Below are 27,620 nucleotides of genomic sequence, written 5' to 3'. Positions count from 1 at the left end.
CCTCATGCTAGTAAAGAACTCTGGAAAAGAAATGTCTCTGAGTTTCTTTTACGCAGAAGAGGTATTTCTGGAACCCTGACAGTAGATTTAGGTCACCCAGGAAGATGAGAGGATATGGGCAAGAAGTAGCTCATGTTAGCAGTGTGGTTAACTTATTTGCGTGATCGATGTCGTAGTCAGGTGCTCTGTAGCATAGTAAGAATCGAAGTGTGTTAATGGACAGGTCGCATACAATAGTTTCAGGAAGATAAAGTTTATGTGCAACTTGAATATTTTTTAGGTTCAGTGATTTTTTGTAAAAGATAGCTACTCCACCGCCTCTGCGGTTTTCACGCTCTGGTCGAAAAACTTGATATTCTTTGTTTGAAATAATGGAGTTAGGGAAGGATGAGTTTAGCCATGTTTCACAAACAAATATAATATCAAATGTACCATTGTTTAACAATAGGATAAATTCAGATAATTTGTTTACAATACTTCTTGCATTTGTTAATTTACATTTGAGACCTGCAGTGTTTGGTGTAGAAGAGGTAAGGGGCATGCATATTTAGTTTTGATTGATAGTTGATTGAGGGTTATGAACAACAGGTGGTTGAAGGAAGGTTGGTTGAGCATTGAGTGGTTGTTCATTGGATGATTGGAGGTTTTGTACGGGTGGTAGGGTGTTAGTTGGTAGTTCGACAGTTGATTGAACAGGTGGTTGGATGTTTCGATTGACAGATGGATGGATGCCTTGATTGATGGATTGTTGGATGTTTTGATTGAGGTGAGGTTGAGTGATGGCTATTTGATTGTAGGATTTTCTTTTTATGCAGTCGGCACAGTAGTCAATTTAAAGGTTGGTTTCACCTTCTTCTTGCCGTTGTTTGAGCTCAGAACGAAGTTCACGGGATCTAATACGTTGTAGGAATGATAGGTCTGGTCTAGCTCTGAGTTTGTTGAAGCTGAGATTGTTTCTGGCAATTGTGTTATAATATAGATGAAATTTCTTTTGCTGGTTTCATTTTTGCATATGACTCTACAGAATTTAGGCGCCACTGAACCATCACTGTATTTGAATTCGGGTCCATCTCTGGAGACTTCGGTTATTTCACTAGGGCTGAAGGTTGATAGTTTGTAATTTGAAATGATGTTATGTATTTTATCAATATCTGGTTCATTTGTAATATCTAGTCCAAATAATATAGCATTTTGACGCTTTTGTTCTCTCTCAATTGTATTTTTTACTAGTATTGCTACATTGTTTGGTTGATTGGTAGATGTGTTTGGTTTAGTTTGTGTAGAAGGCAATGTTTGTTGGTTTGATCAGTTGTGATTCCATTTATTTGTGCTGTAAGTTTTTTTGGGGGGGCTTTTATTTTTAATTCTGAGAACTACTTTCTGATCTGGCAAATTTCCCCCTGTAGGGCACAAGTGAACGCATTTCGTTATATATATTTGGAATATTTGTAAGATGTGTTTAAAAAGCACGGTTTCACTACTCTTCTTCCTTCTCTTCTTGCACTGTTGTTCCTCTCTGGACTCCCTTTTTTTGTTTGCCCAACTGTCTCTTCCACATGCCTTTGCTTTTGCTTCATTGGCCACTTCTCCCACCACGTCTCTGCTTTTTCCTTTAATGATCCATCTTCCTCTCTCTTCATTTTCCTGCCTGAACTGTGCCATCATACACCTCTCCATTTCAGTTCCTGCTTGCTTTCATCTCTTTCCTCATTGCCGAACCCAGAATCCAGCTCTCCTTTTTCTTAATCTTCCCTCCCAACATAGGAATCAGTCCAACTCCCACAGTCTCAGAAGTAATGACTATGAGTGTGTGTATGAATTTATAGGTTTGTGTTTGTCTGTAAATATTTTAAGTACAACTTCATGCTGTTTAAAGACAAACCCAATGTGCCTCTCAAATTCACAAACAGGCCTCTTTTCACCCTAAGTTCATACTCCTGTTTTACCATTTGGCAGGAGGAATCACATGACAGTCCACAAAATTCTGAAACAGAACTCTATAAATAGCCTTTTGTTGCTATAAATATATAATTATTTTTAATGTTAAAAATAAATAAAACTCTGACATAAATTGGATGAAAGACATTTCCTTCCTAGAAGATGCACGTATATTCCAGGATTCTGTATAAAATCATCTATACTAATAAACATAAATTCCCTGTTTATAGTTGGACTAGGGGAAAAACATATCTAAAATATTAAGTGGGTACCATCAGGAGAAAGCTGTGTGTTCACCACCGTGAGTTATTTGTAAAAATAATACAGGCAAGATATAAATAAATAAAATAATACTGAGCTGCATTTTTATGTCATTCCAGATATATGAATGATGCATTTTAACCAACAGTGCCAAGTGTTGTACTTGATTACTGAATTTAACATTTTTTTTGGATCCGCACAATAATTAAAATATAAATTAACAAAATAGGCCTGGTTTTCACACGACCTACAAATAACAACCAAAAAAACAACAACAGGATTGAAACTAGTCAATTTTTCCATGTGATATGAATGTATCTAAGTTTGTCATGTAGCTGGCTAAAAATGTTTGTCATGAACGCTGCCTAAACTTGTCAGACTTCACCAACAGAAACAACAGAAATGAAATCTGGGTTGCCACTGGTGTTGCCTTTAATTTTTTTCCCCGTTTTCCACCCTGTTTCCTCATTTCTTTTGTTGGTGAAAATTTAGGCAGCAAACAAATGAAGCTCTGGCTTTTGAAGAAATCTATTATAAAACTTGCAGTGAAGTTTTGAGTAGATGTTTTCAAAACTCTCATGCTTTTTTTACACATGAAGCACACAATATAATGCAGAACAGCTTTTAGAATATATGTAAATGTAGATTCTTGTATACAGTACACCCTTGCTTTCCTGTGGTTCCATCTATCTTAGTTCAGTCTTCATGTCTGTTCCAGAATTATCTAGCGAAAGCCTGAAGAAAAAAAATACTTCAGCAAATACCCCAAATCATTTAGGAACTCACAATTTGGGAATTGTAATAATTTATGGATGGGGAATGAATTTGGTTTTAATTTCTTTTGGAATCTGTTAAGAATTGTTCCTTGGCTTGCTCTATTGTTAAGAGTTTAGTTGTATTTGATTTTTCTAAATATCTTTAACTTCTCAGCAAATAAGTATAAAAAAACTCCTCTCCAATTCTTGAAGATTTTAACTATCTATTGATCTCGTTTTTGTATTAATTTGTAAATTAAATTTTGTAATTTAAGGCTTTTAGGACAAAGCTTTAAATTTCAGGAAATGCACCCACACTTTCCACTGTCTTTTTCAATATTTTTTCTCAGATAAATGACAGTGATAGACAGTCTAGCAATATTAGCAAAATGTGAGGCTCAGAAACAGAAAATGTAATACAATACTGAATCCAGATCATAAAGAACAGGTGCCAGCATCAGATTCTACTTTATCAAGGAGAAGCCAACACAAACATCTTGATTTTAATCTTCTTAGTCTAACTAAGTGTTGTCATTTTTGCTTATTTTCCTAGTGGAGGTGAAAGACTACGAGCCACCATTTGGTTCAAAAGTGCGAGAACATCCTTGTGTAGAAAGCATGAAGGACAATGTTTTGAGGGACAGAGGACGGCCTGAAATTCCTTGTTCATGGCTCAACCATCAGGTAAGACAGAGTCTTGATTATTTTTGGAGGAAGACAATTCATGGCAAAACTGGCTAGTTGCTACATACAGTAGTCATCATAGAAAATAATTACAATTTTTTAAATGATTCAATAGATGCTTTTTATTCAAGACACTAAACCTAATATTAAAATATAATGCGAACTTTTATTTCTATATGTTGTGCTTCCCCTTGAAGTCCTGTTAACTAGACCATTGTATGCAAGGGGGGAAAACAATTGGAGGGGGAAAAAAAAAGAAAATGAATAAACATTGTGCCTTAAGATTTCTCAGAGTTGTAAAAAGATCTTGCAGTATGAGTGCTACTTAATGTAATGAGTGATAATAGAAGCATGCTCCTATTATCTAAGTGATAATAGGGGTTGCAGCTCTGTTCCATTGTATTCCTTTTCTGCTGCATTATTTCTCTGAACTCTGCTTTGTTAAGTTGATACAACTTCATTAATATGGAACCCATTTCATGTTTATTCTTTCATCAGGGTATCTTATTGCCGTAGACCAGTGGTGGGATTCAAATAATTTAACAACTGGTTCTCTGCCCTAATGATTTCTTCCAACTACCAGTTCATCAAACTGCTCAGAAAGTTAACAACCGGTTCTCCCAAAGTGGTGCGAACTGGCTGGATCCCACCACTGCCATAGACCATATTTAGTCAGTGGAATAATTCTTTTATTAGATTTCAGTCAAAATTATACTGAAAATCTGCTTATGGTATTTTTAAGTTACTGCTAATGTTTTCAATTCTTTTATAAAATTCTAAACCTAAAACAATTATTACTGCTTTATTTAGCCTTTCTGTTTTTCCATGCAATTTCATTGTTGTTATATACTTGTTTTTCATAATACATTTGAAATGAATGCTACATACTTTCTCTTTCATGTCTATGATGAAATTTGTTGACATTACTGATTTCAAGTCAATATTTAATATTTAATTTAGCTTAATGTTGGTAGTTTCAGAATGCAGAAAAACTATAATTCCAATTCTACTGTTGACAATTGTCAAAATAAGCTATGAAGTAAATCATACAATTAAATTTGCCATTAGAAAAAGACAGACTACTTTTCACTCTTTTTTTTTTATTCAAAAAGTTTTACAAATTTTTTCCCCCTTTCCCCCCAGCCCCCCTCCCCCTTCCTTCACAAACCCCCCTCCCCCCCTGACTTCCCGGAACAAACACAAGGTATAGTTAAAAATAAAACAAACATATGCTAAAAAAAAAATTCCCCCAAAACTATTATACCAGTTTCCCCTCTCTAGCTCTGACTTCCTCCTTACATAACCAAAATCCTTCAAAAAAAATTAACAATTAACAGTAATAAAATATATAAGTCAATAGGACAGATAAATCCTAAAGTATTTAAAACCAGCTAATGCATAAAAATCCAATCCAATTTTTTTTTTAATTTACATTTATATCCCGCCCTTCTCCGAAGACTCAGGGCGGCTTACAGTGTGTAAGGCAATAGTCTCATTCTATTTGTATATATTTACAAAGTCAACTTATGCCCCCCCAACAATCTGGGTCCTCAATTCAGAGAATATCTCCCTTATAGCTTCTATAACCATATAATTTTCCCCCCAAGTCTTTCTTACATAAGATCTTTCAAGAATATTCTATTTACAATTTAGTACAACACATTATATAATTTCAATACAGGAAATTACAATATCTATTCAACTTTAGTCCTTCCTCGTCAAAATCCAATATCAATCCAAATATCTAGTCTTTTATGATAGATGTGAAACATATAATCAACCCATTTCTTCCAGATCTTTCTCACATATAGTCTTTCAGGAACGCTAATATTTTTATCTGTTAATATTTCAGAAAAAGCTTCTTTCAAGGATAATACTTTTGTGTCTTGCCATTTTTTTTTGATGCATTAGTTTCTGTCTTTCCTTTACTTTTCACTCTTTCTTATCACCAAGAAAATTCTCCATTGAAATAAAAGGCCAAATTTTTTAGCATAGGATTTAATGAATTAATATGCATGAGCTATAGGCAAAACATTACATAAATGCTCATATAATTAATATCTTAATCTTGTCAAGGCTGGAATTAGCCATTGTTTTCTAGAATAGAGCACCCATAGTGGAATTCCCTTTATGGAATAATTGTAATTAACATCACAAGACTTGGAGCAGACAAAGAAGTTTATGCTAGTTAACTTCCTTCTGGTTTTCCACTTTATCAATTCTTGCATCAGTTGAATATCTTGGAATCCTTCTATATCTCAGATTAAGAATAGATAGAGGAATCTCTCCAGAATCATATAAGAATCAGAATCCAGTTTCCATACGTGGACCATCATTCTATGATAAACAGGAAAATTCACCCCAAATTTTAATTGGCAGTATATAATAAGTATGGATTAATAAATCAGGCTTCAGATGAGTTATTAATCCATAGTTATATACTGCCAATTAAATTTCTGAAGAATGCAAGGCAGGTAGATGGTGAAAAAAATTCTGGTCAGCACTTCACCAAAAAGCTGATTTAGTGCCGTGCAAGGAAAGTAGAAAAAAACTAGCAAATCTCCTCCTTCATTTATTTTCATGATGGACAGAACTTTTTTCGTCGGAAGGATTATTTTGAAATTCATGCCTTTTACTTCACTTTATTTTTTTTCATACCACAATTATTGACAAAATTAATAGTGACCGGGGCATATCTTACTGTTAACTATTAGTGGAAACTGCCTGGATGTATTAATTGCAGGCAGCATGAATTGACAGGACAGTTACTTATTTCGTTATTTTTTTCTGTATTGCTAGCAAAAATGGTGGATTTCTTTTGCTCAAACATCTAAATAACTTGGTTGTTTCTATGTTATGCATATTGTGGTAACTGTTGCTTTAACCAAGCCAGGAAAACCTCTTGGTCCATTCAAGACAATTCAACAGGCATCCCTTAATTTGTCCAAGGCCATATCTTCTTTAAATATTACAAACACATAGTAAAATCCCAACCACCGTTACCCAGCTGCCTCAGTTGCAAAAAACAAAACAAAAAAAACCAAAAAAAAATGTTTATCAATTTATTGTAAAAATTCTAATTACAAAACTGGACAATATATTTATTGTAGGGTTTAGGATACTTACTGCAGATAATGACTTCCTAATATCTCAGGATATATTCATCTTTCTCTAACATCAAAAGCAATTTAGCTAAAGTAGTAACTTGAGTTATTATAAATTGTGACAAGCTGGGTTTCTTGTTTTCACCTAAGATAACATATGTATGGTATAAATTAGAATTATATATTTCCTCAATTATTACTATTTGTAACATGTATAGTACACAAGGAGATTTTTTATACATTTGTATAGACTGCTTTTTATTGAGTCCTGTGTCTTCCAGAATTCAAAGGCATTGCTTTCTATGCTCTTTTCAGGGTATCCAGAAGGTGTGTGAGACTATTGTTGAGTGTTGGGACCATGATCCTGAGGCCCGGCTGACAGCACAGTGTGTAGCTGAGAGGTTCAATGATTTTGATTACCAAGACGGACTCTCAGGAAGAAGCAGCTCAGAAGAGAAGATCCCTGAAGAAAGTTCAGGCAACAGCGCCAAGTAAGAGCTGGCAAGATCAGAGGAATGCTCACTTTTAGGTTCTCTGTGCTCAGCCTTCGAAAAAGAGAAACCTTTACCATTGGACCTACTTTCTATGACCCTGAAGAGATGCTTTTTCCTCCATCCTGCAGCTCCAGAGAACAGGAATGACTTTATGGGGCAACCATAATGGGCCATGGCATAGTAGTTGCTTCCTTAAGTGTGCCATAAGATAAGTTACGTTGGTGCTTCCTAAGAAAATAGGACTATATTACAATGCCAATAACAATTGCACTTTATCAAGGTCTGTATATAAAGCTCAGTGCTAAATATAAATACCTAAAGCTGTGCTGAGAGTCTTCCAGAAAACTTCTAATAGATAGAAAATTGCAAATGTTTGCTAAGATACTGGCAGCAGTATTGCCTTATTCACCTCACTCAAACCATAAAAAACAGTATATAACTACACTACAATATTGTCAATTGCTGCACCTTTTTTTTTTCAGAGGAGGGGCAAAAAATCCAAACTAGAAGTGTTTGGATATGTTTGAGCTTTTTTTTTAAAACTGACATTATGCAATTGTGTTCAGCTGGTTCCTGAATGTTTAAAATTTAGAATTTATGAATTATTGGACCATTCATAGTCAGGAGTTTTGGTTTGCTTTTTCTGTTCAAATATAGAATCTGCAAATGTTTTCTTCTTCTTTTTGTTCCTTAATGTAACAAAAAATTAATACTCTCTCCCCTTCTTTCAACGTGCACTTCATGTTCTCAGCCTTCATACTGACTACAGGTTTAACTTCCCCCTGGAATTGGGCAGCACCAATTATAATTGCAACAGATGTTTTGCATTTGCCATGCAGTCTGGAAAAAGTAGATTCCTCTTTCTTTTCCTCCATCCTTTTTGGATCAATAACATCCTGTCTAGTTTCTTAAGCCCTTAAATTCACACTTGATTTTGTGCCCAGAAGGAATAGCAGATGAATTCCTTCCTGAGTTGCTATGATGCTTTGGCAAAAATTTGTTCCGCACTGTGGGCATGCATTGCGTTTGGTCCTTGTAATATGCATCATAGCCAACCCTGCCTGCAGTTAATGCTTAGAAATGCTATACATTCCTGAACTGATCCCCACAGGCAAGGCTTACATTCTTTTAGTCTTCCAAAATATTTAGAATTGGAGCTGGCTTCATCAGGAATTTTAAATGGCAGGATTTGAATTGTTTGTGCTTTCTTGCAAGATATGCATTCTCCAACCGAGTGCCCTCCAGATGTGTTGGACTGCAAACCTGTGATGGCAGTTGGAGTCCCAACAGAACACTGGAATGGGGATATCTGGCCATTTTTGAAAGTCTGCTACTATCTTGTTACAGGATGCATTCTTTCCTTTCATTTTTCATTTCGTTAGAATTAGTCCATGCCAGCCAGAAACAATTCTTTTGGGGTGAAAGATATATTACAAGTGCAATTCTTTTTCACGTAGGAGATAAGTGTTTTTCTAAGAACTCCTCTTTTGTGTATCCAATAAGGAAAAAAAGCTATACTCATATAGGAATTTTTAAAACTTTATGGAGAATTTAAAAAATAATAATAATAATTCTGTGCCTGCCATTTGTGTTAAATATTTAAGCATTAAGTGGACAGAGGTTCAACAAAAAGAAACCAGATTTTAAAATAACAGGCGATGTACTAAACTGGAGTTACTTTACTAGTAAGGTGGCTTTAGAAAAGTGTAATGTTGAATAGTGATGGGATCTGATGATCTCTAGTGGTGGTTGCCTCGAATAGCAGCATGAAAAACAGCTACATAGAAAGTAAAAATGAGCTTTCTATCAAACCGGATGGGAAGGTGCATCTGTGTCGCATACCTAAATTGCTAATTTTGTTGCCTACTTTAAACATTACTGCATATTGCTACCATTTACCTCAGTAGTAAATGTAGTAAATTTACATTTACCTCAGTAGTGCAGATGTTCAGCCTGAAGGCCTTCAGTGCAACTCCCTGAAGTTGCTGTTCTTCTAAAGTTGTCACCAAATAGTATTGTTTGAAAAGACAGAATGAATGGGCTGTCAAATATGTTGAAGATAAATAATTTTACTTCATTTAAATATAAGTGAAATCAGTGTGCCCTAAGTAAGGCAACTTTAAGGGATTCCCCAACCTATTCAAGAATTGAGATCTGTCCCTCTTAAAATGAAGTTTCTCAGTGATGAGATACATTGTTCTAAAAGAGGACTAGACAAAATTACGGGGAGAAGTCTATTAATGGAGAGTCATTGCTATATGTTATTTCAAGATTCAGAATAATCTTAAAAACCATTTGCTGGTGAGTCATAGTGCATACAGAAAGCTGCTTTCTTTGATGATTTCTCTGAAGTAACTAATTCAGTCCTAAATAAGAAGCAGCACGGTAGGCTTTCATAGTTAATTAGCCTCCTGAAGGGGCCATCCACTTCTAGACCTATTTGCTTAGGAGATTCAAGTAAGGTCAGTATTTAAATTGGTAGCCTAGACCTGCCTAGGTCTTCCCACTGAAGCTGGGATGTGTTTGTCTGCTGTGCACTGGCAAAAACCTGAGAGATCATTAAACTCCTGACAATCCTTTACCATTTTTGTATTAGTATATTTAAAGAAAGATTTTTAAAGTACAATATATATGAAAATAGAAATGTTTGCATATCTAATCTCTTTATCAGATTTTTTTCAAGCACTTACCATATTTTTGTATAAATAAATATTGTACCCAATGCTTTTGTTTAAAGTCTTATTCATATTAAAATACTTCTGTGTTTTAGCAACACAGGTTAACAACATAATTCAAGCAGCATGGTGCCTGTGGGTGCAGTAATGACCCTCTCATGAAGACCGTTTCTGATGCTTACCAAGCTTTCTACCCGTGTGGCTTTATATATTTTAGATTATTTTAATTTAGAAATAAGCAAATAGGCAGTATTCTATACAATACTAGCTTTTAATATCAATTTCATCCCTAAGAAGGTGTCTGATTACCAAATAGGTTCCAAAATATTGTTACATAATAAAAGTGGACAATGGTTGTTTGTTTGGAAATATTTTGGAAACTCAGAAGAAAAGTCAAAAATAGATAGAAATTATACATATTGATACAGGGCAACAGGTGTATTTTAAGAATATAATAGAGAATATATTCAACAGTTTGCCAACTAGTGTGTTTATTCATAACAAATTAGCAAGACTCAGGGTGTCAGCATTACTGGCTCTGTATTTAATTGGAGAGCAGTAACTAGTAAGATTTGGCTGGGATCAGTCTTGGAGCCAAAATTATCATTGCTATGAGTAACTTGGATGATGGAATTACTGGACTGCCTATCAAAATTATGGACCATATAAAATTAGAAAGTCTAGTAAAAAAGAAAAAGAACAAAATTGCTGACTAATCTGGACAGATTAGAAGACATCTTATAGTCCAACTTTTACAGCCATACATTGCATCTGGGAAAATCATAGCTTTGATTATAAGCACTTTTGTTGGCAGGGTGATGTCTCTGCTTTTCAGTATGATGTCTAGATTTGCCATAGTTTCCTCCCCGGGAGCAAGCGTCTTTTAATTTCTTGACTGCAGTCCCCATCTGGGGTGATCTTGGAGCCCAGAGAAATAAAACCTGTCACTATCTCCATTTCTTCCCCATCTATTTGCCAGGAATTGAGAGGGCCGGATGCCATGATCTTAGTTTTCTTAATGTTGAGTTTCAAGCCAATGTTTGCACTCTCCTCCTTCACCCGCATCAAGAGACTCTTTAGTTTCTCTTCACTTTCTGCCATTAGAGTGGTATCATCTGCATATCTGAGGTTGTTGATATTTCTCCTGGCAATCTTAATTCCAATTTTGGATTCATCTAGCCCTGCCTTTCTTATGATGTGCTCTGCATATAAATTAAATAGGCAGGGTGACAGTATACAGCCTTGCCAGCCTCCTTTCTCAATTTTGAATCAATCAGTGGTTCTGTGTCCAGTTCTCACTGTTGCTTCTTGACCCACATACAGGTTTCTCAAGAGACAAATAAGATGGTCTGGTACGCCCATCTCTTTAAGAACTTGTCACAATTTGTTGTGATCCACATACTTAAAAGCTTTAGCATAGTCAATGAAGCAGAAGTAGATGTTTTTCTGGAACTCCCTAGCTTTCTCCATGATTCAGCATGGCAATTTGATCTCTAGTTCCTCTGCCTCTTGAAATCCTGCCTGTACTTCTGGTAGTTCTCGATCCACATACTGCTGGAGCCTAACTTGTAGGATTTTAAGCAATAACCTTACTAGCATGTGAAATGAGTGCAATGGTGTGATAGTTTGAACATTCTTTAGCGTTGCCTTTCTTTGGAATTGGAATATAAACTGACCTTTTCCAATTCTGTGGCCCAGGGTGGCTCCCAGTTCACTGTGCGCACGTACACACAGTGCATGCCAAATGCATGCTTTGTATGCATGTGCATCGCAAGCACTACTGTGCAGCACTGAAAAGGGCATTATGAAGCTTTTTCTAAGGTAAGTAGAACAGTGGGGGGGGTAGACCAGCTGTGTTGTGTGATTTTTTTTTATTATTACCGGTTCACCCGAACCAGTAGCTTTTTTTACTACTGGTTTGGGTGAACTGGTCTGAACCGGTAGCTGTGGCCATTATTGAGTTTTCCAAATTTGCTGGAAAATTGAGTGTAGCACTTTTATTGCATCGTCTTTTAAGATTTTGAATAGCTCAGCTGGAATACTGTCTTCTCTACTAGCTTTGTTGTTCCTCAGATTTCCTAAGGCCCATTTGGCTTCATATTCTAGGATGTCTAATTCGGGGTCAGTGACCACCCCATTGTGGTTATCAGGGATTTTAAGCTTGTTCTTGTATAGCTCTTCTGTGTAATTTTGCCACCTCTTCTTAATCTCTTCTGTCTCTTTTAGGTTCCTGCCATTTTGGTCCTTTATTATGCCCATCTTTGCATGAAATGTTCCCTTCATATCTCCAATTTTCTTTAATAGATCTCTGGTCCTCCATATTCTATTGTTTTCTTCTATTTCTTTGTACTATTCATTTAAGAAGACATTCTTATCTCTTCTAGCTATTCTCTGAATTCTGCATTCAACTGGGTGTATCTTTCTCTTTCTCCCTTGCCTTTTGCTTCCCTTCTTTCCTCAGCTATTTGCAAAGCTTCCTCAGACAGCCATTTTGCTTTCTTGCATTTCTGTTTCTTTGGAATGGGTTTAGTTTCTACTCTTGTACAATGTTATGAACCTCTGTCCATAGTTCTTCAGGCATTCTGTCTATTAGATCTAATTCCTTAAATCTATTTGTCTCCACTACTGTATATTCATCAGGGATATGATTTAGTTCATACCTGAATGGCCTAGTACTTTTCTCTACTTTCTTCAATTTAAGCCTAAAATTTTCAAGGAGAAGCTCATGATCTGAGCCACAGTCAGCTCCTGGTCTTGTTTTTACTGACTGTATAGAGCTTCTCCATCTTTGGCTGCAGAGTACATAGTCAATCTGATTTCTGTGTTGACCATCTGGTGATGTCCATGTGTAGAGTCGTCTCTTGGGTTGTTGGAAAAGAGTGTTTGCTATGACCATTGTTAAGTTTGGGTATTGACGAGGCAGGAGACCAGGTTAGTGACAACAGCTCTTTAATATAGTGTGACCCAGCAAAACTCTGGAGAAAAACCTCTCCTTATATACACTTCAGCCAGAGGCTGCATCCAATCAGAAGCGAGATACTTCCCGCCTAAAACTCCCGCCAAAACTTACAGTAATACATTACACTCCTTCCCTCCCAGAAGGCACTTTGCCAATATTTACATATTACTTCTCTACGTAGTCCCGCAGGTACGTGGGCGTCTCCTGACTCTCCCGGACCTGCGCAGTTCACTTTCTGGAGTTGAGTCGAGCTTGCCGGAGGGGCTTTCGTTCCTCTGAGCTCCTCCTCCCGGCCATCCGGCCCTGGATTATTGCCGGCTCGGACCTGCTGTCCTCTAGAGGGACCTGAGGGTGTCGCTGGACCTCGCCTGACTCAGATAAGTCTCTGTTTGGTTCTCGCTTTCTGTTTGTTCTCGGCTCCAGTCAGCTGTGGGGTTAATTAAATCATAGTCAGGGCTGGTCTCGCCTAATTCTGCCTTATCGCTCAATCTGTTTCTTAATTGATCTATGTGGCGCCTCAAACTCTGCCATCGTCTATTTCCACTAGATAAGATTTGGGGCCCGTTTGTCTATGACTATCCCCTCTTCCAGCTTGGGCCGTCGCTGTAATTATGTGCCCACACTGAGTCTCCTATGTTTAATTCCCGGATTCTATCTGGTTTTGTTTTGAACCCGTCCTGCACGTAGTTCGGTGTAGCCGGTCTAGCGGGCACCGTAGCTTCCGCCCATTAATAGCTCGGCTGGGCTGCGGCGGTGGCCACACAGGGGTCCTGTGTTGGGACGGTTAGGAATGCGTCGATTTGTGCCTGCCAATCGCGGGGCCGCTTCGTGATAGCGCTTCTTTCGCACTCCGAACAAAGCGTTCAGCAAGGCCGTTCGGCGCAGGGTGGAACGGCGCTGAGAGGGCATGTCGGATGCCCTCTTCAGCCAGGTACCCTTCAAATAATGCTGCGGTGAACTGTGGGCCGTTATCGGACACGAGGGTGTCCGGTAGCCCGTGCGTGGCGAAAAGGTGTTTTAGTGCTGCAATGACAGCTCCCGCGGTTGTGGATTTCATTAAGATGATCTCCAGCCATTTGGAGAATGCATCCACCACAATTAGAAATGTTTGGCCGTGGAAGGTTGCGTTAAAATCAATGTGTATGCGGGACCAAGGGCCTTGGGGTTTCTCCCACTCCAACACTGGGGCCGTAGGTGGTAGTGGTCTGGATTCCTGACATACCTGGCATCGGCCAACCCTGTCACCGATTTCCCTGTCCATTAGGGGCCACCAAACATAGCTCCTGGCTAGCCCCTTCATCCTTACAATTCCTGGGTGACCCTCATGCAGTAGTTCCAGGACTTTTTTTCTCAGCTTCTCTGGAACTACCACCCTATCCCCCCAGAGCAGGCACCCCCCTTGCACAGACAATTCCCCTTTTCTTTACAAACTCTCTAAACGTCGCCCGGCAGCGCCATCCCTTTGAACCCAACCGATTACAGTTCTGAAACCAATGCTCCGGTAGGAGGCCCGAGCCACTTCCTGCGATGTGACTGGGCCAGAGTCCCAAGAGTCAATTAGTAGAACGGGGGTGCCTGGAGTAGGGTCCTCGATTTCCCCGGGCAATGGGCATCTGCTCAATGCGTCCGCATGCCCCAGCTCTTTCCAGGTCGATGCTGCAGTTTGTAAGAGTAGGCGGCCAGAAAAATAGTCCATCTGGTCAGCCGGGGTGATAGTGCCACTGGCGTTGGGCGGTCGCCAGCCAGTAATCCCAATAGCGGTCTGTGGTCAGTGATAATTTCAAAGTCTCTCCCAAAAACGTATTCGTGAAATTTTTTCACCCCTGACACTATTGCGAGAGCCTCCCTATCTAGCTGGCTGTAATTCCTCTCAGCCGGGGACATCGTTCGTGAATAGAACGCTATAGGGGCTTCAGTGCCGTTTGGGAGTCTGTGGCTAAGTACAGCTCCTACTCCATAGGGGGACGCATCACAAACCAATACTAACGGCAGTCTGTTGTTGTATTGTATTAACAGGCTATCGCTTGATAGCAAACTTTTTACTGCCTCAAATGCCCTATTCTCTGACTTCCCCCACGACCAAGCAGTGTTTTTTCCAAGCAACTTATGCAGCGGTTCAGCAACGGTTGCCTTGTCTTTTAAAAACACGGCGTAAAAGTTTACCAGACCCAGGAAAGCCTGGAGTTCTGTCTTGTTTTTGGGTGCTGGGGCTCTCTTTATCGCCTTGACTTTGCTCTCAGTGGGGTGAATCCCTTTTTTGTCTATTCTATAGCCCAAAAATTCAACAGATTCGACCCCTATCTGACACTTGCTTGCTTTGACTTTTAATCCTGCCGCCCTAAAAATTGCCAAAACTTTCTAGGGACTCAAGTCTTTGCATAATGTATCTGAAGTAGAAAAATTTGAGTCTAGTTATTTGTGCCTCAAGTTGATTTGTTTGGTGATCAATTGGTTTGTTTTCTTTGTTGTCCACAGTATTCTGATGAATCTTCTCCAAACCTCCGTAACTAACCCCACCCTTTACTGATGCAGTTGACAAGCTTTCCAAAACATCAAGAGTTTTTTTAGGACGTCTTCAAACTTACTGAAATAAATTCAGACATCAAAGTCTGGCAAAAAGAGCTTGATGGCACCAAAAAGAAGTTTCATTTGTACTGATGGCAACAAAGGTTATTCATGATATACAGGAACCTTAGGATAACCCAAATAGGAAACCCATTAAATCTACAAATATATTGTGCCAATGGAAGATTTATTTCTGGGACCTTAATTGCTTATGTTTTGGAAAAAATGCACTTACCGTATATACTCGAGTATAAGCCGACCCGAATATAAGCCGAGGCACCTAATTTTACCACAAAAAACTGGGAAAAACTATTGACTCGAGTATAAGCCGAGGGTGGGAAATGAGGCAGCTACTGGTCAATGTAAAAAATAAAGATAGAGCCAAGTAAAATAACATGAATATTTATTTGAACGAAAAACAATAAAAGTGCAAAAGGGGGAAGGAGGATTCCCAGCTCTAAACAAAGGGAAATCCCGGAAAGGTGGTGCTCGCGTTCCTCCTCCCTTGCTCAAAAGCCCCAACATGATATTGGAATTGGATGCCATTATATACCTGCTGAGGGGATAATTTGAATAACTTGAAAGATATAAAAGCTCTAAACATATTTGTTTAAAAATCTAAAATCTATACTTAAAATAAATGAATATAAAGTAATAAAGTTCTTTAAAGTTGTAATTCACTTTGCTGCTGAAAAAGAAAGGAAGCTTAACACCTTAAATGGTATTTATTAACTGAAATATCATCAAATCAAATATATAATGAGGTATATTATAATGACCTTTGTTTTCAGAAAGAAGCATGATGGAAGTTTTTCAATAAAGGGGGAAATATAGAAAAAACTTAGTGTCATGCTCATATATCATCTTTACAGATGTTGTTAACACTATACTATGGCAGCATATGATGGTACAATGTTTCAATCAATTTCAGGATGAAAAACTCATCAATGAGGAGGAGGAGTATAATTTATTAACCTTGTATGATATCAGTTTCTCAAGGACTCTAGAAGGACCCGAGGAAGAAATCTCTGCCCCCTCCCCACTTTCCCTTTCCAACCCAGCCTTCCAAGGGGACCCGAGAGGAAGAAATCTCTGCCCCCTCCCCACTTTCCCTTTCCAACCCAGCCTTCCAAGGGGACCTTTGAGGGAGAAATCTCTGCCCCCTCCCCACTTTCCCTTTCCAAGGCAGCCTTCCAAGAGGACCTCTCAAAAAGAGCGAAAGCTTTCTCCTGGTCGTTTTACCACCACCATACCCTCCACGCCGGCCATCCTAGGCTGGGTTAGAAACAAGGAGGGGGAAGTTCAAGGACCACATCGATGGCACGAGCTCAGATTGCCGGCTGGGGATGATGGGCGCTGCAGTGCGATCTCGGGAGAGACTAGGGGGGAAGAAAGAATGACTGTTTCCCCACACCCTAGGATTGGGGAAAACATTGACCCCCCCCTTAGTTGCCGGGGAAGGGTTGCGCTCAAAGCGGTCGCCCATCCATCAATCCATCCTTCCTTCCTTCCTTCCTTCCATCCTTTTTTTTTTCCCAGCGAGCGGTGCGTGTGTGTGACATGCAAGCAAGACGTCTCACGGGCATGTGAACTGGGTATGTCTAGTTTAGGGTGACATGATAGGAACATTCCAATATCTCAGGGGCTGCCACAAAGAAGGGGGAATCAAACTATTCTCCAAAGCACCTGAGGGCAGGACAAGAAGCATGGGTGGAAACTAATCAAGGAGAGAAGCAACCTAGAACTAAGGAGAAATTTCCTGACAGTTAGAACAATTAACCAGTGGAACAACTTGCCTCCAGAAGTTGTGAATGCTCTAACACTGGAAGTTTTTAAGAAGATATTGGATAAGCATTTGAAGTGGTATAAGGTTTCCTGCGTAAGCAGGGGTTAGACTAGAAGACCTCCAAGGTCCCTTCCAACTCTATTATTCTGTTTTTTTGTTCTGTTTTCTTTCTAATCTATCTATCTATCTATCTATCTATCTATCTATCTATCTATCTATCTATCTATCTATCTATCTATCTATCTATCTATCTATCTATCTATCTATCTATCTATCTATCTATCTATCTATCTATCATTATCTATAGCTATCTATCTATCTATCTATCTATCTATCTATCTATCTATCTATCTATCTATCTATCTATCTATCTATCTATCTATCTATCTATCTATCTATCTATCTATCTATCTATCTATCTATCTATCTATCTATCTATCTATCTATCTATCTATCTATCTATCTATCTATCTATCTATCTATCTATCTATCTATCTATCTATCTATCTATCTATCTATCTATCTATCTATCTATCTATCTATCTATCTATCTATCTATCTATCTATCTATCTATCTATCTATCTATCTATCTATCTATCTATCTATCTATCTATCTATCTATCTATCTATCTATCTATCTATCTATCTATCTATCTATCTATCTATCTATCTATCTATCTATCTATCTATCTATCTATCTATCTATCTATCTATCTATCTATCTATCTATCTATCTATCTATCTATCTATCTATCTATCTATCTATCTATCTATCTATCTATCTATCTATCTATCTATCTATCTATCTATCTATCTATCTATCTATCTATCTATCTATCTATCTATCTATCTATCTATCTATCTATCTATCTATCTATCTATCTATCTATCTATCTATCTATCTATCTATCTATCTATCTATCTATCTAATCTATCTATCTAGCTACATATCTATCTATCTATCTATCTATCTATCTATCTATCTATCTATCTATCTATCTATCTATCTATCTACCTATCTACGTATCTATCTATCTATCTATCTATCTACATCCACTGCTGAGCGTCCTTTTGGCTTTGGCCCAGTCACTTCACTCTTTTTGGTGCTACTAGTACTAGCCCTCTGCTCTTTTCCAGTAGCATATTGGACACCTTCCAACCTGAGGGGCTCATCTTCCAGCATCCAACTTTTACCCTTTTGGTACTAGCCATGGGGTTTTCATAGCCAAGATACTAGAGTGGTTTGCCATTTCCTTTTCCAGTGGATCCGCATTTTGTCAGAGCTCTCTGCTATGACCGGTCTGTCTTGGGTGGCCCTGCACGAAATAGCTCATAGCTTCATTGAGCTAGACAAGGCCTCTACCTATTGAATGAACGGGTCATTCAGATACACTATGCTGTTTTTCAGAAATATTTCACATGTGTAAACTTCAATCTTAGTAATCAACTGCCATCTTTGTACATAAATAGATAGACCTTGTTGAAGTAGGAAAACCTAGGATTACAAGCCATTTAAATGCTGCCCAAATACCCGAGTTGTTCAGAACTCGAGCATCCTGCCTCTCATGGCTGCTCCACTATGTCAAATTTCATGCTGTAAGGCTTGTTGTGCCATTGTGCAAGAAAGCAAGAAAAGGAAAGAAAGGAAGAGAAGGGAAGGGAAGGAAGGAAGGAAGACTGCACTGGAGCAGTGGCAAACGCGAGGTGTGTCATACTGGGACAGCCTCTTGGAGGAGGACCCTGCAAGGCTTGTGGCATTGCTTGCCTAATTTGTGGCGGCTCTGCAGCCACCTCGACTACCACCCAGCCCAGCCCACCATCAAAAACCTCTGAAAACCTGAGCACCGCCAACCTGTCAGGGCCCCTTCGCAAGCAGTTGCTGGTGGAGCCATGCTGCCTCACCCACCGCCATCCCATGCACAGCCGGAATGAGAGTTGCAGCACCTGCCAAGGTCTGAAGAGCACCAGGCTCAGTATAGCTGTAGCCCTGTGCCTGCAGCCCGAGTAGGTATTCAGGCTGACGTTTTTTCGGGGATCAAAAGACCCAGTCTTATTTTCAGGGGAACACAGTAGCTTCAGAATAAATGAAAATTAAGCCAAATTGGTGTTATTTGTTTAGATTTTTCATCCTTGAAATGAATATGCAACATGAGCTCCAAACAAATTAGGGTTCACTAGTCTTTTCAGGTTTGAAAATGTAATTTTGCAGTCATGCATTGAAACATAAGAAGCAAAGATTTCACAAGATGGTATTAATGCAATACAAGTATTGGCCTCCCCAGAGATTTGGCCCACTAACAAATTCAACAATCTTACCCTGATGGATTATGAAATCAGAATGTAAAAAAGGGCTGTCTCTCCACAGCTTGATTATTGATTATGTTTCATGAAGCTTGACTCTTACTAAGCACATAGAAACATCATTTTCTCCATGATGAACAATTCCTAACCTTTTTTCAAGTCTTCCAAGTCTTCATAGCCACAATAACTGAATTAACTCACTTTGCTCCTGGTCATCATCTTCTCTTGCCTTCTACTTTTCCCAGCATTAAAACCTTCTCTAGGGACTCAAGTCTTTGCATAATGTATCTGAAGTAGAAAAATTTGAGCCTAGTTATTTGTGCCTCAAGTTGATTTGTTTGGTGATCAATTGGTTTGTTTTCTTTGTTGTCCACAGTATTCTGATGAATCTTCTCCAAACCTCCATAACTAACCCCACCCTTTACTGATGCAGTTGACAAGCTTTCCAAAACATCAAGAGTTTTTTTAGGACGTCTTCAAACTTACTGAAATAAATTCAGACATCAAAGTCTGGCAAAAAGAGCTTGATGGCACCAAAAAGAAGTTTCATTTGTACTGATGGCAACAAAGGTTATTCATGATATACAGGAACCTTAGGATAACCCAAATAGGAAACCCATTAAATCTACAAATATATTGTGCCAATGGAAGATTTATTTCTGGGACCTTAATTGCTTATGTTTTGGAAAAAATGCACTTATTTAGTTACCCATCTTACATACATGACTTTTAAGCAGTTTGCAGTTACCAGCAGGATCAGTGGGGGAGGAATGTTTTTAAAATCATTCTACATCCCTGCATGATGATTATACTCTATCACTATTTGCAAGGCTAATATTTTGGGTGCTTATTTTAAAATACACAACAGATTAATATGTTTGGTCATTATACGAAAATACTAACTCCTAAAGGACCTCTCAGGAATTTTGTAAACATATGCTCAAACTCTTCTTTTATTCTGCTAGATACTTGTGCAAGAAACAATGATTAATGAAGTATCAAAGACTTCATTAATGGTGAAGCTGCATTTTATTTATTTCTCAGGCATCAGAAAGCGGCTAATCCTTTCTATAAAGAAGGATGTGAAGATATATGTAAGTTCATATAACATTGCTCAATTATTTTTCTTAGGTGCACATTAGGTGTTAGACTTATTATAATGGATTACTGTCAAGAATTTTGACATCCCAAGGTTAACAAGTCTTGCCACAATGAGGGAAGCTGTGGCTTGAGGAATAACTTGCAAATGAATTGGGAGTTTGAAAAGAAGATAAATTGATATGTCTAGATATTTTACAGTTAATGCCATTGTTTTCCTTTGTCATCCTATGGATATATTTCAAGCCTTTCTGCCAGCAGCCTTTAATTAGCATGTCAAGCATAGTTCTGTTTCTTTTGCAATCTTTTTCTGATTGTACAATGCAAGACTCAGGAATATGCAAGAAAGGATTCTACGTTTTTCTAACTGTGATGAAAACTCCCTTTTTATAACTATCTCACTTTAGCTGCTTGTTTTTAATATAAGATTACTGTGGGAGTGATATTAAAAGCATTAAAATAATAATACAATGCCAATTAAATGACATGGGATAAAGCTGTAGCAGGGACAAAGCAATGGGAATATCTAAAACCAAGATAGGAAGCCAGTGGCTCTCTAGAAGCTGCCAAAGAGTCTCGGTTAGGCAGTGGTTAGAGTGCAGAGTGGCTGGCTGCAATTTAGCAGTTCAAATCCCACCAGACTCAAGGTTGGCTCAGCCTTCCATCCTTCCGAGGTGGATAAAATGAGGATCCAAATTGTTGGGGGAAATATGCTGATTCTGTAAAACCGCTTAGAGAGGCCTATAAAGTACTGTGAAGCAGTATATAAGTCTAAGTGCTATTGCTATTGCTATTGGCATAACACTCAGCTGCTACAGCCAGCATGTAAAATAGATGAAATATACTGAGAATTATAGATCAAGTAATAGCAGGAGGTTTTCCATTCTTAACAAAAACATTAAAATGCACAGGAAGAGGTTTAAAAAAAGAGGTTCGGGGGCTGCACTAGAATTAAAGTTAACTTAAATATATACCATATTTTTCGGACTATAAGACGCTCCTGACTATAAGATGCACCAAGCTTTTGGAGAGGAAAACAAGAAAAAATATTTTTTCCTCTGCCTCCCAGCATCCATCCAGTATTCCTCTGGCCTGTTCGGACCCCAGTTGCGACTCTTGTTCCTCCCGGCACTGCTGCTCTTTTGCTGGCATGAGCGGCCTGCTGCTGCCACTCCCCCAGCCCCAAATCCAAATGCCTGAAAGAGCAAGACCATCTGCGTGGGCATCTGAAGAGCCAGCTGGCTCGTATCCAGACTGACAGTGCACCACCCTCATCTCCGCTTTGAGATAATTGCCATGTCAACCACCGGAGACAGGATTCTGGACACAGTCTTAGCCAAGATTGAAGAGAAAAGCCTTTTTACCAAAGAACTGGAAAATGCACTAGGTAGTTCACTCCCTGAAAGACCTGCCCACTTCCCTGCCACCAGGCTTCGCAGTTGGTGCCATCTGCAAGAGAGAAAACCCACACAATGCTGTTGTCTTTCACCCCAGACATGCTAGCAAAAGCCTCAGGACCCTTCCTGAGAAGAGTGTAATTGGGACCAACTCTGTTGTGTCTCGCTCGCTCCCCCTGCCGCAGCCAGGCCCCTCTTATCTCCTGCTGGATGCTGATAGTTCGGAAGAATGTCCTGGAATGCTTCCAGCCCCCAGCCCTGGCACCATGCCCGGACAGGCCGAGCAAGACGAAGGGCCTGATGTGCCTTCAGCCCCCAGTCCTGGCACCACACCCAGGCAAACGGAGCAACTAAACCCCTCCCCCACAGCATGTGAGCCTGAAAAATGTGAAGCCAGTCATGAGCTAAGATTACCAACAGCTGGAGGCTGGAGAGATCTTCGCTTCCGGAGAGTAGAGAGGCGACATCAGCAAAAGGAAGGGAGGGGCAGGCCTGGATAAGTGCTGAGTCATGGAGCCACACCCCATGGCCTATATAAAGGATCTGCTTTCTGGCATTCTCTGAGTCAGGCAAAGTCTAACTTGGATTGCTGAAGTCATTTCCTGGTCTCCTGCCTGCCTTGAGAACTCTGATAGGACTTTGGCAGAGCTGCAGAGGCACGCTTGATACGGACTTCCCCGACCCGGCCGTCAGCGGTGGAGTAGGACACGACAAACTCACTTTGCCGTGCAGCTCAGCTGAAAAGAAAATTCCCTCAGCTACAGTTCAAAGATATTAGGGGCAACCTGAACACCTGCCTGAAGAAGTTGGATGAGGAGGATTTCAGTGCCCTGATTCTAGCAGCACCTGGACTCAGGTGCATGAGCTGGAGGAGCCACATTGGCCAGTTTCTGAGCCCCATGGACTGCTTGTATGTGGTTGGGCAGGGCGCCTTGGCCACTGAGGTGTTGCCCAAAGACCAGGAAATCATAGAGATGGTCTCAGTTTTGCACGACGAGATCGTTCTGCGCTGCATCACTGAGCGAGCCTTCATGAAGCATCTGGCCTGTTCACTGCAGCCTGTTTACCACTATGGCCCATTCGCTGCCACCACCTGTTCGCTGCCACTTGTTTGCTACCACTGTCGCCCGTTTGCCACTGTGTCCCATTCGCCACAGCTAGTTCACCACTGCCCGTTCACCGCTGCCACTGCAGCCTATTCACTGCTGCCACTCGTTCACCGCCACCACAGCCCATTCTAGAACAGCTGATTGGTGCCACACCAACCTCCCTCCCCCCACCACAATATTCGGTGTACAAGAATCACAGACATTTCCACCCACTTCTGGGTGGAGGGAGTGTGTCTTATACTCCAAAAAATACAGTATTTAACTTAAACTTCAAGGAGTAAGAATCTACTGGGTTTCCCTGAAAATAAGACCCTGTCTCCTATTTTTTTTGAACCCTGAAATAAGCACTTGGCCTTATTGCTATGTGCTCAAAAGCCCAATTGGGCTTATTATCAGGGGGTGTCTTATTTTGTGGAAAACAGGGTATTACATCAATGAGACTTGGATGGAGACTTGAGTGAAGGTCATCTGTTTCAACAATGCCTTTTTAAATATTTAGTATCCTTTTACAACTTGGTACTTCTATATATGTTTGGTATATAGCCAGAGGCAATGTTAGATGGGGAATCCTACAAGCTGCCGTCCCATCTTATCTGGTGTTAAATCTCTGCCCCAAGCTGGATTCCTCATCTAACATTACCTCTGGCTATGTTGTTGTTGTTAGTTGCGAAGTCAGGTCTGACCCATTTGCTGACAACATTCCTCCAGGCCTTCCTGTCCTCTACCATCCTCTGGAGTCCATTTAAACTCATGCCTACTGCTTCAGTGACTCCATCCAGCCACCTCGTTCTCTGTCGTCCCTTTCTTCTTTTGCCCTCAATCTTTCCCAGCATTAGGCTCTTCTCCAGTGAGTCCTTCTTTCTCATTAGGTGGCCAAAGTATTTCAGTTTCATCTTCAGGATCTGGCCTTCTAAAGAGCAGTCAGGGTTGATCTCCTCTAGAACTGACTTGTTTGTTCACCTTGCAGTCCAAGGGATTCGCAGGAGTCTTCTCCAGCACCAGCGTTCAAAGGCCTCAATTCTTTGCCGCTCAACCTTTCTTATGGTCCAACTTTCACAGCCATATATTGCAACTGGGAAAACCATTGCCTTGACTATACGCACTTTTGTTGGCAGGGTGATGTCTCTGCTTTTTAGTACTCTGTCTAGATTTGCCATAGCTTTTCTCCCCAGAAGCAAGCATCTTTTAATTTCTTGGCTGCAGTCCCCATGTGCAGTGATCTTGGAGCCCAGGAAAATAAAATCTGTCACTACCTCCATTTCTTCCCCATCTATCTATCTGCCAGGAATTAAGAGGGCCGGATGCCATGATCTTAGTTTTCTTAATGTTGCGTTTCAAGCCAACTTTTTCATTCTCCTCCTTCACCCGCATCAAGAGACTCTTTAGTTCCTCTTCGCTTTCTGCCATTAGAGTGGTATCATCTGCATATCTATATCTGCATATACAAATCAAATTAATAAATAAATAATAAATATCTGAGGTTGTTGATATTTCTTCCGGCAATCTTAATTCCAGTTTTTGATTCATCTAGCCCCGCATTTCTCATGATATATTCTGCATATAAGTTAAATAGGCAGGGTGATAGTATACAGCCTTGCCAAATTCCTTTCTCAATTTTGAATCAATCAGTGGTTCCGTGTCCAGTTCTCACTGTTGCTTCTTGACTGGCATACAGATTTCTCAACAGACAAATAAGATGGTCTGGTATTCCCATCTCTTTAAGAACTTGCCACAATTTGTTGTAATCCACACAATCAAAGGCTTTAGCATAGTCAATGAAGCAGAAGTAGATATTTTTCTGGAACTCCGTAGCTTTCTCTATGATCCAGCGTATGTTGGCAATTTGATCTCTAGTTCCTCTGCCTCTTGAAATCCTGCCTGTACTTCTGGTAGTTCTCGATCCACATACTGCTGGAGCCTAGCTTGTAGGATTTTAAGCATAATCTTACTAGCATGTGAAATGAGTGCAATGGTGCGATAGTTTGAACATTCTTTAGCCTTGCCTTTCTTTGGAATTGGAATGTAAACTGACCTTTTCCAATCCTGTGGCCATTGTTGAGTTTTCCAAATTTGTTGGCAAATTGGGTGTAGCACTTTTACTGCATTGTCTTTTAAGATTTTGAATAGCTCAGCTGGAATACTGTCTCCTCCACTAGCTTTGTTGTTGCTCAGATTTCCTAAGGCCCATTTGACTTCACATTCTAGGATGTCTGGCTCAAGGTTAGTGACCATCCCATCATGGTTATCACGATCGTGGTTATAAGCTCATTCTTGTATAGTTCTTCTATGTAATTTTGCCACCTCTTCTTAATCTCTTCTGCCTCTGTTAGATCCCTGCCATTTTGATCCTTTATCATGCCCATCTTTGCATGAAACATTCCCTTCATATCTCCAATTTTCTTGAATAGATCTCTGGTCCTCCCTATTCTATGGTTTTCTTCTATTTCTTTGTACTATTCATTTAAGAAGACATTCTTATCTCTTCTAGCTATTCTCTAGAATTCTGCATTCAACTGGTTGTATCTTTCTCTTTCTCCTTTGCCTTTCGCTTCCCTTCTTTCCTCAGCTATTTGCAGAGCTTCCTCAGATAGCCATTTTGCTTTCTTGCATTTCTTTTTCTTTGGAATGGTTTTAGTTGCTACCTCTTGTACAATGTTGCGAACCTCCGTCCACAGTTCATCAGGCACTCTGTCTATCAGATCTAATTCTTTAAATCTATTTTATTACTTCTACTGTATATTCATCAGGGATATGATTTAGTTCATACCTGAGTGGCCTGGTACTTTTCCCTACTTTCTTTAGTTTAAGCCTAAATTTTGCAAGAAGAAGCTCATGATCTGAGCCACAGTCAGCTCCTGGTCTTGTTTTTACTGATTGTATAGAGCTTCTCCATCTTTGGCTGCAGAGTACATAGTCAATCTGATTTCTGTGTTGACCATCTGGTGATGTCCCTGTGTAGAGTTGTTTCTTAGGTTGTTGGAAAAGAGTGTTTGCTATGACCATCGTATTATCTTGGCAGAATTCTATCAGCCTTTGCCCTGCTTCATTTTGTACTCCAAGGCCATACTTGCCTGTTATTCCGGTTATCTTTTGGCTTCCTACTTTAGCATTCCAATCTTCCATGATGATAAGGACATCATTTTTTGGTGTTAATTCTATCAGGTGCTGTAGGGCTTCATAGAACCGATCAATTTCATCTTCTTCAGCACCAGTGGTTGGGGCATAGACTTGAACTACTGTGATATTGAATGGTTTGCCTTGGATTCAAACTGAGATCATACTATCATTTTGGAGATTGTATCCCAGTATTGCTTTTCCTACTTTTTTATTGATTAAGAAGGCTACTCCATTTCTTCTGAGGGATTCTTGCCCACAGTAGTGTACCTGGTAGTCATCTGAATTAAATTTGCCCATTCCTGGCCACTTTAGTTCGCTGATTCCTAAGATGTCGATGTTCAGTCTTGTCATCTCTTTTTTGATCACATCCAGCTTACCTTGATTCATGGATCTTACATTCCAGGTTTCTATGGAGAAAAAATCTTTACAGCATCGGACTTTCCTTTCACCACCAGATACATCCACAGCTGAGCGTCCTTTCAGCTTTGGCCCAGTCGCTTCATTCTTTCTGGCGTTACTAATACTAGCCCTCCGCTCTTCCCCAGTAGCATATTGGACACCTTCCGACCTGAGGGACTCATCTTCCAGCGTCATATCTTTTTTCCTTTTTGTACTGTCTATGATGTTTTCATGGCAAAGGTACTAGAGTGGGTTGCCATTTCCTTCTCCAGTGGATTACATTTTGTCTGAACTCTCTGCTATGACCTGTCCGTCTTGGGTGTCCCTGCACGGCATAGTTCATAGCTTCATTGAGCTACGCAAGCCCTTTCGCCACGACAAGGCAGTAATCCATGAAAGGGACCTCTGGCTATAGGCCTGTGAAAATTGCAGTCCAAACATATTTACATTTAAAGGGTACCAAGTTATAGAAAGATGATCTGTAGAAAGACTTCTTATCAGACAATAAGGCATATCTTAAAATGGGAAACTGGGGCAGAATTGTAAAAACTGGGACAGAATTTATTTAGTTGGGTATTTTTCATTGCTGACTTTATAGTATCAAATTTAATCCACAGATATGGTAATGAAACAAAGGGTGGAGTTTCTGACAAAGTGGAATTTTGGAAAGTATGGATTCAATATACAACATTAAGAAAATAAATGGTGTTATATTACTCTGGTTTGGGTACATAAGGAACAGTTGTTATGGAATCCTAGTTCCTAATCCTAGAATCGAAATCCCCAACTAATATTTAATTATTATACAATGGCTCTGAAGATCTAATTTTTTTTAATGAATTTTGGACCCATTTCACATTGAAACATTGGATGGGAATAATCATCCCAAGAAGACCGTAGATAATTGTTCACTGAAAGCATGAGATTTTAAGAGGCCTTACTAGTCTTTTCTTCAATATCTTTATGAAAGTAGAATT

General features: G+C 39.5%; 1 protein-coding gene and 1 pseudogene across 1 annotated transcript in view; both read left to right on the top strand.

Annotated features, from left to right (window-relative positions):
• Nucleotides 1-9,958, top strand: part of TGFBR2 (transforming growth factor beta receptor 2) — a 66,179-nt gene extending 56,221 nt beyond the window's left edge. Inside the window, exons 6-7 of the mRNA XM_058180127.1 lie at nucleotides 3,508-3,638; nucleotides 7,058-9,958. Of these exons, the coding sequence (XP_058036110.1) occupies nucleotides 3,508-3,638; nucleotides 7,058-7,237 (311 nt within the window). The 3' untranslated portion in view covers nucleotides 7,238-9,958. The remainder of the gene's footprint in view (nucleotides 1-3,507; nucleotides 3,639-7,057) is intronic.
• A 1,757-nt stretch (nucleotides 9,959-11,715) lies between these two features.
• Nucleotides 11,716-23,259, top strand: LOC131198237 (porphobilinogen deaminase-like; annotated as a pseudogene).
• Nucleotides 23,260-27,620: the final 4,361 nt, after the last annotated feature.

Source organism: Ahaetulla prasina, chromosome 4 (genome assembly GCF_028640845.1).
Source record: "Ahaetulla prasina isolate Xishuangbanna chromosome 4, ASM2864084v1, whole genome shotgun sequence".
NCBI lineage: Eukaryota > Metazoa > Chordata > Lepidosauria > Squamata > Colubridae > Ahaetulla > Ahaetulla prasina.
Note: the sequence above shows the minus strand (reverse complement) of the source record. Positions and strands in the feature narration are given on the sequence as shown.